This window comes from Malaclemys terrapin, chromosome 18, assembly GCF_027887155.1.
Source record: "Malaclemys terrapin pileata isolate rMalTer1 chromosome 18, rMalTer1.hap1, whole genome shotgun sequence".
In the NCBI taxonomy this organism is placed as follows: Eukaryota; Metazoa; Chordata; order Testudines; family Emydidae; genus Malaclemys; species Malaclemys terrapin.
The window spans coordinates 9,168,151-9,180,903 of NC_071522.1; the positions used below are offsets into that span (position 1 = coordinate 9,168,151).

General features: G+C 37.8%; 1 protein-coding gene across 4 annotated transcripts in view; it reads right to left on the bottom strand.

Annotated features, from left to right (window-relative positions):
• Positions 1-864: 864 nt before the first annotated feature.
• NF1 (neurofibromin 1) overlaps positions 865-12,753 on the bottom strand; it is a 169,783-nt gene continuing 157,894 nt past the window's right edge. For 3 of the 4 annotated variants that reach the window (XM_054008797.1, XM_054008794.1, XM_054008793.1), the window contains one exon: positions 865-5,275. In XM_054008797.1, the coding sequence (XP_053864772.1) occupies positions 5,133-5,275 (143 nt within the window). In that variant the 3' untranslated portion in view covers positions 865-5,132. The remainder of the gene's footprint in view (positions 5,276-12,753) is intronic. The other variant, XM_054008796.1, reaches the window with a different exon arrangement.

Consider the following 12,753-nt stretch of genomic DNA (forward strand, 5'->3'; position numbering starts at 1 on the left):
TTCTGTGTTACAAAAGTCAGTAGATATACAGATATTGTGTGTGCACACACATGTACGTGTGGTGGAGTGTATAAATACATTATTCACTGATCTTGGGTCAAATGATGCAATGTTTAGTTTGCAGCAACCATCAAGCACGTGAATATGTTCTCTGACATCTTTTACCAATTCAGAAAGAAGGCCGAATATAAGCATTTATACATTTTAAACAGGAAAGTAATATTTTCACATGGAAGAAAACAGACTTGATTATAATTAATCTGCTGCCATAAAAGTTGCCTTTAATTGATACTTAATTCATAGCTAAAATTCCAGGCTTCTAAAATAAGCTTGAATAGACAGATTATACTGAAAGATTTTTTAGAAAGACTAAGCAGCCACCTTTAGTTATTAAAAAACTAAATTTACATTTAAAAATAAATGGGTTTGAAATACTGAGCTATTTAAATTATGATAAACTGATTTTGACTGATGTGAGGTGACATGAAATTATTCTGCTACACGATATTAGCAATCTTTTAAGTCAATGGGAGTTGCCCATGTTTAACTGAGGGCAGAATTTGGGCCAATTAGTTTAACCATGATCTAGAAATAAACAATTATGGAGAAAAAGCATTCAGCAATATTCACAGGCACAAATCCACACCACCAGCTTTAAACACGAATGTGGACTTCCCCATTGAAGTTAGTAGAAGAATCCTCCTGACCTTGATGAGTTTTGGATTAGGTTCTTGGTTCAGACCCACTCCTAGTTTCCAAAAGAATAAAACAAATCCCTGTACCCCAAGTGACAAGCAAAGGATAAGAGAGAATTAAAAGGTCAGCCTTGAAACCTAGCAGCCAATGACCCCCAAACAACTCAAAGCAGGTTGAATTTACATTTTACTTCAAAAAAAGGGAAGTACATACATGAGGGGAAAATAGGGTGAACAACAATTATTTGAAACCATGATTTCTACAGTTTTACCTACAAGTTACCAACTGTGTTCGAGTCAGCAGGATTCTCACCGGCTGCCGCACACTTGCTTACAATATTAACAGGATTGTAAATCAAGGAAACATTTTAAAAGTTGAGGCCCAAATGGAAACAGTAAGTTATCATACACAGTGTAAGTTTATAGTACACAGCATTTTTTCTTCTTTAAATGACATAACGCACCAGCAGGAAGGAGAAGTCGTAGTTAACAATAACTAACACTAGAATAATCAAATTTGTATGTTATACATATACAGCAACTAACTGCTTTACAAAAAAGCAAAATAATACAATATATTGTCACATGTATTTACAGTGTAGTAAATATACTTTGTCAAATTTTACACAAAATCTATTTACAGGTGAATATACTGCATTAAAAAAAATTGTGTGGCCAACACTAAAAGTGACTCTCTGTGGTAAGTCTGTTGCATAACATTAAAACGTGCTTCATTACATCTGAAAAATATTAACCTTAGGATGAAACAGAAAAAGCCCTAAAAGCTACAAACCAATTAGGAATAGAGCACTGGCACTTTCCCAAATGCTCAGTCCACAATACTTATTTGAAATGTTTCCTTTCATGGAAAATAAATTGCATGCACATTAAAGCAGAAGCATTGGTATAATTAACAGGTAGGTTATGCACTATTAAAATACTACCGAGTTAACTTTAAGTCGGGGAAAATACAAACACAAACAATAAAATGTCAATCTTCTTTACAGTACTTAATGTGGTTAATGCATAATGGATAAACATGCTCTAAAACAGGGGTGTCAAACATACGGTCCCCGTGATGTATTTATGTGGTCCGCATGTCAAAATCAGAGTCTCCAAAATCTAAGCTTTCCTGTAAATCAAAGTATCTAGGGCCCATGGCTGCAGAGATCACCTTAAAATGTGAACAGAGTGTAACCAATGCAGTGATGGCTGCTGAGTTTGCAGCTGTCTGAAACAATGACTCAGAGGTGTGAACTCCTCTGTTCCCTGTTAATCGGACTGGAGTACCAAAAGCCCAGTGGTGATACTTCAGGCTCAATATTAACTATTTAATCACTGACCATTTTAGTAAAAGGAATAGGTGCCAGGGGGAGGGAGTGAAGCACACTGTATTGGGAAGTGGCAGTTGCCACAGGGAAAGAAAGGCAGAGAAAAGGGCAGAAGACTCAGACAAGGAAAGGAGGAAAAAACCAAGAAAGGAGAATAAGGAATTAAGAAAGAAGATGAGAAAGAAAAAGACAAAAATAGCAGTGGGTCTACTGGGGAGCAGATTTTCTGAGTGAAGAATGTGACGATAAGGCACTGAACAAAACTTATCACTAGATGGTTAGTCACTATATAAAGACCACGTTCTTCTCTTGATCTCTTTGCAACCCTCCGACCAACATTGGTGGCTGTTCCCACTGTACAATGTGGGGAGTATATATATGGTCCTGAATTTATACGCTGGCCCACAGACTAGAATAAACCATAGAATACAGCCTTCTCCTCCAAATGAGTTTGGCACCCCTGCTCTAGACGGTTCAGATCTTCTGACCCAACTTAATGGTAGAAATGTTAAGACAATCCCTCCCACCCAAGGACATTTTACTAAGGTGAGTTACTTTTTATTGCCTATTTTACATGGAATCAGTTTGGGTCAAGCGGGTATTGAGTGACTCCTGCGGTTCTCACATTAAGGATAATTTTGATCACTGTATTTTGATTTCACAACATACATATTTCAAATGCACATAGTTTTTATGAATTCCAATTTCTTCAGGCAATCTCAGAACTCTGGAAAAGGTAGTTTTAAATACACTCAACTCAACCCAAACTGATTTGGTAATAAACATGAAAAATGCAATATTTTTGAAAATTAGCTCACCAGGGAAACTGAAAGAGCTAAAAGCTTCTATTTTCTAACAGCATATTACCCTAAAAAAATTTCCCCGCCTTATGGTGAGAAAAAATGTATTAGTGAGTTTTGTTTAGGATTCATTATCTTTAACAAAACTGAACACTGAGAAAACTGACAGGGCTGGAATTAGCTTGATTCAATATGATCAAGGTTTTAAACTGACAGATTTTGAAACTGACTACTACACAATTGGATGTACTAGATGGAAGAGATTTTATCTGTGATATCCAAGGTTATGAATGCATAGCAGCTTAGTACCTGGCATTGGTCATTGCTCTATTCCTAAATTCAATTCTATCCTCAGAACCCATTTCATACATAGCTTTTGTAGAATTTTAATAATTAAGTTTCTACTGCAGCTCCTACATGATCAAGAATAAAAAAAGTTTGGTTAATTGCACAAGTCTTCAATATTTTCCAACATATCTATTTCAAGATAACTACTAATTCTAAGTTTTCCTCTTATTTTGGCAAACTATTTGCATATTAAGTTTGTGTTCATAGTTTTTCCAGGACTGTAAACAAATTAAAAAAATTAAATTGTTATTTTCTGAATCAATACAATAAAGGCAAATTTTTATTTACATAAACATGTTACACTGTTACTGTGTGAATAAATGTGAATAATGTGCTATATCAATAAAATTTGAACACTTAGTTGTACCATTCTCTATTAATTTAGCTGTGGAGTTTGATTTACTGAAAGCCACTACTGAAATCGCACTATGGGAGGGTTTTTTTGTTTTTTTTTTTTTAAATACTATATACTTTTTTTCTTTCAAGCCATTCATAAATTGCTAAATCCTAACATACAACAGGGACCACCTGGCATTAACAGTAGATATATTTAGCCCTAAAATGAGCACCCAGATGACATGCCCTCTATTGTCAGAATTTATATTTACCTCTGAAATCAAAATGTTACGCACATTTTTAGTCCATATAGTATTTGCAGCACGTAGTGCTACTTCATTACATATCATTCAACATAGCAGCATATTATCACAGTCATCCATTGTTAATATACTACTGTAAGTTGATGAGTCTTTCACAGTGATAGAAAGCAATTTCAGTTTACTTCTTATAAACCCCAAACACAATTTTTGCAAGTTTAAAAAAAATTGAAAATTCTGCTAGACAAATTTGAGAGAAATGTCTACGCTGATAGCAAAAACTGCATTGCAAACATTCATACGAAACCGGTCTTTGACAAAAATGTCAGTTATTTTTAAATTCATGTACCATTTTGCATTGACGTGAACATTAATGATTTTGTATCACTGCTTGGGCAGCACACAAGCAGCTTTGCTAAATAAAATTCTGAGTGAGTTGAAAGTTACTTCATACAACTTTCCCAAATAGTTATTCTGCCAGGAATTTCTTGAAGGTGCATAACATTGGTGGAAAGGGCAAAAGTAACATAGAGGGTATGTGGTAACAAAAAAAAGTAATACATTTTCCAAGCAGCTGCTAAGAGAGCATAATTAATAGTCAGTTCTTGATGATTTGCTTTTCTCTATACATCCATTTCTTTTAGTGCAGTCAAAGTTCAGCAAAAAATAAAATTTGCTTTGGAATAAAAGTCAGTTTGTCCAGTCTGGTCCATACACAGTTCCAAATATATGAAGCTACTTTCTGGCAAATGAAGAGACAAGTGGCCTCCTCCTCCTCCTCTTAAATTTATTGCTAATTATTAAAGATTTAATTTATCAATCATCTCTGGTTAGGTTTACTGCACTGTGGCTAATTTCAAGGTTGCTTTTAAGTATGGTAAAAAAAAGTCCACAGCTAAAAATCTGAAGGGTTTGAATTAACAAGGATTATAGTACTTCCCCGGCTCATAAAGCCATTAACTTGAAAAGTGTGCAAAATAGGATTAAACATTAACACTTTCCTTTAAAGAAGAAACAAACAAGGCATATAACAGAAGCAAGGTAAAACGGTCTATGAGAAATGGCTTTCATATTTGGACAGCTACTGTACTGCACTGTTAAAGAATTCCGTACTTCATTCATCTACGAAGTTCTTCAGGATCTACAAATGGTTCCTTGAATGGTTCTGAAATACTGGCTTAAACCAAAAAACAGAAGAAAAGAAAAGAAGGCATTAAAATTCAGGCAATGTTTTAAGAGTTGATCATCTGGCAACATGGCTGGTGGGATGGGAACGTTAAGAATTAAGTGCAGCATCACAACCGGTGGAGGGGCACTAGTGAAGCCCATGTACATAAGTCAGTTTTTTAAAAAAAAAAAGCTTCACACAATCTTTTTAGAGCTGTGACGTTTGAAACTGCCAGCGCTTCGCTGCTTTTGCACTTGACTTGCGGACCCATGGCGTGTCCTTCCGCTGTTGGAGTGTCCTGTGGTGGGGGAGAGTTCGACATTCTCCTTGTCAATTCCTGATGGGAAATAAAGGGGACACAACATTACGTTCCTGAGGATAAGATTCTCAGTTCCATTTATCTTGTAATTTAATATTTTAAAGGCAGGTTTGTCCTCAATTAAAGTGGTCACCAAGAAGGCATTTAAGAATTTTATTGACAGAAAAAAATGAGACACATTCTTTATACTTAGAATAACAAAGTTGCAAAAAAAGAAGGTAAGAGAAATAAGAATTACTGCAGGTGAAGCTAGAAGCAGCAGGCCTTTACTGAACGGTAATTACCACAGAAAAAGCATCTTCAACACAAACCTTACCATAACTCTCCAGCAGAGGTCACCTTCCAATCATCTACAATTGCTCACACCTCTCACCTCTCCATACACTCTAATCAAGCTGAACTGAGCAAAATTAACATTGCAAATACCGAGCCAATCAAATGACACTAGCAGGGCCACAGGCTTCTTAGATATATGAGACAGTCAAGAGGAGTCTACTATTTCAATCTTAGCTCCATTTCATAACAGCCTCCTTCCCTTCACTTCTGGTCTTCTGTGTAAAATGTCAAACACTAACAGCAAGCAGGGCAACATTTACATTACCATCTTTTAGTATTGCCATCATATAATGAGTTCATTTGTATTCCACCTGCAGAGCCGAGTCATACCTCCCAGTCAAAAGCCCCTTAATATAAATATTATAAGGGGGAGAAGGAGGAGGGGAATCAAAGATTTTTATACGGCTTAATTAAGCAGTAAAAACAGAAAGAAGTTTAACAGCAATTTACATGTATACAGTTCTGGCAACTTAAAATTCCATATGACCTGCAGGGTGAACTCTAATGAACAACACTGAGTTAGTTTATAAAAAACCCTGCAGGGGAGGTGAAATTCTAAGTTTCCAAGACAGATTATAGGGGTGTTTTAACACTTTTTACAGGTAGTGTTCAGAAATACAGCATCTCACAGAATAACCACCCTTAGCTGTGAGTATTCTGCAGTAAAAGTTTAAACACTTCCATTCTGGTAAGGAATCTGTAGGAAGTTACTTATTTCAAAAATATTTATAACTTATTTATAACTTACTGTTCACTGATGTCTCAAACTCTAGATAGATGACTATCTAGAGACAGACTTGACGCAGTTGTATGAAATATGAAAAAACTTTTTCAGCATCTGATATTTTCATTAAGAACTGAGAAGAGGATGTATAAAGACTGGTTTCAGAGTAGCAGCCGTGTTAGTCTGTATCAGGACTACTTGTGGTACCTTAAAGACTAACAAATTAGCCCACGAAAGCTTACGCTCAAATAAATTTGTTAGTCTCTAAGGTGCCACAAGTACTCCTGTTCTTTTTGTATAAAGACTGTATCCAGGTACTGAACTGTCATGCTATACTATATATACGTAAAAATATACACAAGCTGCATATGCTAAATTATCAAAATCAAATAGAAAAATTGTGACTTGTGAAACTATTGTTTATAACAAAAACTATTTCCTGTATTTGGTGTGTGTTTGTTAAATCTACTTCCAAGCTTAAAAGAGAAGAAATTAGCTAATTAGGCCTCTGGAAACTTGCTGGAATGTTTTATTCTATTGTGCTTTCACCACACCCTAAAGGGCATATGTAGGCATATAAACCATTCACCGAGTCCAATAAATCCTTGTTTTCTAAACAGGAAGACGTCTTTGAGTACAGGTGTAGGAATGCACATCTGCACTTGTGTTATCTTAAGTATCCACAGATTTTCAATTAAAAAATAAAAACTTTATGACCAGTGTGATTTAAACAGTGCACACACAAGTATCCTAATCCCTGCATACGAGGCTCACATCTTATGAGTTTTGGAGGGGAATGCTAATATCTAAGTGCTGTTTCAGATTTATCTATATTAGTGAGTACATATTCAGAGATCTCAACATCTATGCACGGTAGTACCATGCTCTTCTGCCCTTAGCTGAAGGCATATGCAGCCTCTTGTCCTTCAATCATTTAAAGTTACTTCCTCTTTCAAATTTCTCGTGTATGAACTGAATCACAATACCTAAAAAACTGTTTGCCCCTGAATCAGCCTCTAAATTTTGATGGGTTACAGTGGAAGCCTAATTTCACTGTAGTACGAAATGGACTTTTTTATTGTTGGGTTTGAATAAAAGGATATTTTAGTGGAATAAGGATGGTCTTCCAGTTAAACCACTGGACTAAGACTCAGAAGATCTGGGTTCAGTGTCGGGCTTTGCTGGGAAAGTCAATCAATTTGTTTGTGCCTCAGTTCCCCATTTGTAAAATGGGGACAATACTTAACTCTGTCTAGTCCGTTCAGATTGTAAGCTTTTCAGGAACTGTGTCCTTCCACGTGAAGGTGGCACACTGGGGCTTCTAGATGGTACTGGCATATACATAAAGGCCTTTTGAACACAAAACAGTTCTTATTTAGGTCGAAGGTCTGTCATACTTTCAGCAATACCATCCTCCCACCATTACACTATTTCTTTCTCTAATTCAGCCTACTCTGTTTTAAGTAATTGTATTGATACCAGGAGTATTACAGAGATCGGCTGTAGAACTGTGGCATGGAATATTGCTCAGTTTAGTGCCCCAGCTAGAAAATGGGGTTTGGACAGTAAGACTGGGATCATCAGGCATATAGGTGGGTGCTATATAGGACAGTGCACAACTGATGCAAATTGAAGTTTAATCAAATGATTCAGTCATGATTTGATATGTAAACGAAGGATTATACTCTCCTCCTGTCATGGGCCAGAAATTTCCCTGGAAAAGAAGAACAGGTGTGTATATGTACAAATTCAAAGTCTGAGCAGTAGGTCTGGGGTATGAGCAACACTGGCCTATATTAAGTCTTTCTTACAGTGCTAGTCAGATAGCATTACCCAAGTTAAGGGATTTCTGATATTTTTATTATAAACATCTCACAGGGAGCCAGAGCTTGGCAGCTTTAAAATCACATTGTACTGAGATTTGGCCTACAGCTTGGCAGCAGACAGAAAATACTTTTTAAAATGAAAATTTAAAAATTTTCAGATGCTTCTGATCGGAACTATGCTGAAGAATGTTGAGTTGCCTGATTCATGTGGTTTGTTTAGCGTACTAATCATGTCAATTAAAAAAATGGCTGAATTATTTCAAAAATACCTGCTAAGCACAGATAGACTTACTTTTTATAACATCTCATCTGCATCATGTTCCCTGTCATGTACTGGGTAGTATAAACAGTATGCAAACCCCCAGAAAATTCAACGGTGTGTAATTAGATTTGCATTTTAATAGTCTTGTTCACTGCTGACAAGATATACCTGTTGATGTATATTCATTTGTAATATTAAATGTACATCTACTACACATCCAGTAGAAATGGTACTGAAAATTCCCTTGGATAAAAATGGGGTTTGCACAGTAACGCTAGGATCATGGGGGACTAGATGGTTCAGGGGATTGGTAATAGAAGAGAGCTTTTTCAGTGATCGGTTGCTGGCTCGACTCCTGTGCTCTGGTTGGTAGCCTATGTGAAATGACTGGCTTCAGTCCAATTCCCTGCGGACAGATATCGCCTTCACATACACTACATGCACTGGGCTTGTTGAAGTGTCAGCAGAGACCATGGGTCTTGGTGAGGGAAGTGTTTCCTTACCCCTGAAAGTTGGCCCTCCAGATTAGGAATAAGGCACCACGGTAGTGTAACTGGAATGTAACTTGCATTGCCACTGGCCATATTGCACTGTTGAACAGCCATAGGATTTCATCCTAGGGCGACCAATTCAGCACCTTTCAGAAATTCTAATTTCCCCACAAAAGACTCAAAAAACTGTTCTATCAACTGGGCAGAAATAACCACAGACGTCATACATTGTTATTAGAGGTGCGTCACATAATAACAAGTGTACTGAAATAATGTTAACACTATCAAGTCTGTATGCCAGAGAAGCAGAAGGATGTAAACAGATGCTGCTACTTTACAAAATCAAAGTGCCCCTTACATATAAATGGCTATAAACCAGACAGCAACATTACAAAAGCAGTTCAAATGCAATTGAATCAAGGGATATTTTTTCAATTTTTAAAAAGCTGGTATAAAATTCAAACAAATATCAGCAGATGAATGCCACTGGGAGATAAATTCAGAGTGATGGCTGCAGTGGTTTGCCGCACTATACTCCCATTGTATAGCTCCTACAATCACAGACCTCTGCTATAAATGGGAACAATTATTTCTAATGCTCCATTTCTTGCTTCTCTGTTGAAGCAAGTCATTTTGTATATTTAAGCATACACTGTCAGTGTAATATGAAAATAACTTGCTTTGCCCTCCTTTCAAATTTCAGATCTGAACTCTCAGGGTTTAAATCAACTTGAATGAGAGTTCTTAGGACACTGGATACAATTTAAAAAAAACCAGTTACTTACTTATCTTACTCTAATTGTGGCTCTACAAGATGTACGGTCCACATGAATTCCCTTTCTAGTGCACACGTGTCCATGCACACAAGATTAGATTCTTAGCCCGAAGTACCAGTTAGGCTGTTCCTATGCCCTAGATGACCTATGCTCTGACACTCAAGGAACTAATGGGCAGAGAGAGCTCAGCTGTCCATCAGCTCCTTTGCCAATACACTATCCAGGGAAGGTCATGGAACCCATGTGGCCAACACATCTTAAAGAACTACAGCTATTGTAAAGTTAGTAACTGATCTCTGATTGATTGTCCACAGATTCCACTTGCTGGTCACCAGCCAGCAGTGACATCTGATGTGTGGGTGAGCCTGCAGCTGACTGATGAGATCTGTTAAGGTCTTGAAACTCTCCTGTGGCAGATAAGCCCTTGATGATGTGGAATCTAGCACTGCCCTAATGAAAACTATTCTCTGTGTTGGTAACAGCATTGACTTTTCTTTGTTGATCCTAACAAAGTGGTGTGGTGAAAAGTTGTAGGTTTAGGGAATGGAATTATTCACCTGCTACCGTGATCATCCTTGAATGAGCCAACTGTCAAGGTATGGCTATGCCTGGATCCTTAGGTAAGCTGCTATGACTGCCAAACAATACTCTTGGTGCTGCTGAAAGACTAAAGGCCAAGACTCTGTACGGGTAGTGAGATGCTCCCATTTGGAATCGGAGTGATTTTCTGTGCACTAGCTGAACTGATACGTGAAAGTAATTGGAACAAGGTACCACGATTTACTGAGAAATTCCCTAGCAGAGGGCCCCAAAAATGACTCAAGAGACAGGAAAATTATTAATCAAGTCTGCAAATGTTGATCTCCCAAAGGTCTATGCCTACAGTGATGGCGCTCTGTCAAGCAAGTAGGAGTCACATGAATGGGACCAAGCTGAGTGAGTGGGCATGCGATACCTCCTTACTGTGCTCAGAAGGGGAGAAGGAAAGAGTACTTGCGGGGGAGGGAGGGGCGCTATACTGTCTGGAGCTGTAAGGTGAATGAGTCTCCCCCACTACTAGAGCTGAAGAGGAGACTAGTACTGTAATAGTACTGGTAGCTGATACTGTACAGGGCATTCTCACAGCTGAGGATAGTAATGATGACTCAAGCTGTGCGGTCACCACAAGATAAGCTGGTACTGAAAATAACTTCAGAGCTAAAGAAATCTATGCTGGGTGTATCTGTACTCCAGGGGTTGGCACCAGAGTCATCAGCACCACATGCACAAATATCCGGACCGGGCAAAGCACAGACTGCTGCTGTATATGCTCAGAGACCAGAACGACCCGATTTAGGCTGTGAACCACCCTAGGCTAAGTTGTTTTAGGAGAGCTATGCCTCCTTTAACTTAGGTCCCCTAAGGAAGGCTTTTCTCATCTTCTGCATCCTCTTGCGGCACGAGTGAGACTGAGGATCTATCAGGGCTATATATGGCTCTCCAAGACAAAAAAAGGCATCTTGAGCGCCAGTCATTAACAAAGTGGAATATCTATGTTAAAGCAGGGATGGTTGGAATCTCAGGGACTTTGTTTCAGTCATGAAAGCTAAATCCTAGTACCGGGGAAGTCTCTAATGCTAGTATTTTTTTCCTTAAATATATATAGCCAAGGTGGTAAAAAATTACTATACTAATATTTTAACATATGTATATGTATATGTATGGGGAGGGATGGCTCACTGGTTTGAGCATTGGCCTGCTAAACCCAGGGTTGTGAGTTCAATCCTTGAAGGGGCCTCTTAGGGATCTGGGGCAAAATCAGTACTTGGTCCTGCTAGTGAAGGCAGGGGGCTGGACTCGATGACCTTCCAGTTCTAGGAGATCGGACATCTCCATGAATTTATTTATAATTTATTTATTTATATATATATATACACACACACACACACACACACACACACACACACGATCACTAAAATAGCACAGTGTACAGAGAAGTGAACACTGCAGGGGTTCTGTCCTTGCAGCTATAGTTGGTAAGAAGGAGCTGATAGATGGTTGGGCTCATTCTGCCCTTTATGCCCTCAGTGGGGATATGTGGCAGGGAATCGAAGGTTCAGGTGTGACCCTAATAGCACTCCTGGCCGAAAGAATCCGACCTTATGCACGTGGAGCACATTAGAAGGGGACCATGCGGACAATCACTTGAAGAGCTGCTTAAGTGATGAAAGACACCAGTTGAAGTGTTATTTAAATATTTGTAAACCAGACATTTTTTAAAGCACCAACCAATATATTTTCCACAGCGAGCACCACAGAAGATAGAGGTCATAAAATGGGCCTAACAGGAAACTTCACCCTGTGTCAAATGGCTGTGCTGACTACCCACGGACAGGAAACCTTTAGCAGAACAGTAGTTAAACAAGTGCACCTCTATATGGTAAAGGTGGAATGAAGCTTACAGTACAGAATGTCAGGATGAAAGCACTAAATGGGATTTATGTTCAAATGCATAAACATTTCTAAACAGCTTTAATCCCTATTCTCTCAATATTGGACTAGCTACAATAAGTTAATTGTAAATAACTTAGTGTGTAAAAGATTCATGTTAGAACAAAGCAATCAGAAGTTCTAACTATTTTAGTCTGAACTTCACACAAATAACTTACAATATTGCAAATGTGAAAAGTCACTCCACACAGAAGGGACTTTGGGTCCAGAGTGATCATCACTAACATCCTAAAACAGAATAATTAATTTGAGGCAATGAAGCTGAAATCTCACTTTAATCCAAACCTGCTTCCAAGTAACAGGTATCAATTTTATACTGAAACTGTGATTGACTGAAAATTATTCCTGCACTGCTTATGCCTCATTATTTCTGCAGCAAAATGAAAGTGTTGGGTGTGTTATGTTCAGGAATATTCAAGAGCAATTGTGTTAATGTTCAGCAATAGAACGAACACTGTACATAGAAAATTATTTTAATGGTAGCAGTTAAAATGCGGCATAGAGCAAAAATTAGTGACAGTGAAAAAAATGTTAATGGAATTTCAGATAATTTTTAACCTAATTATAAAGGAGGAAGAAAGTGACTGTTTA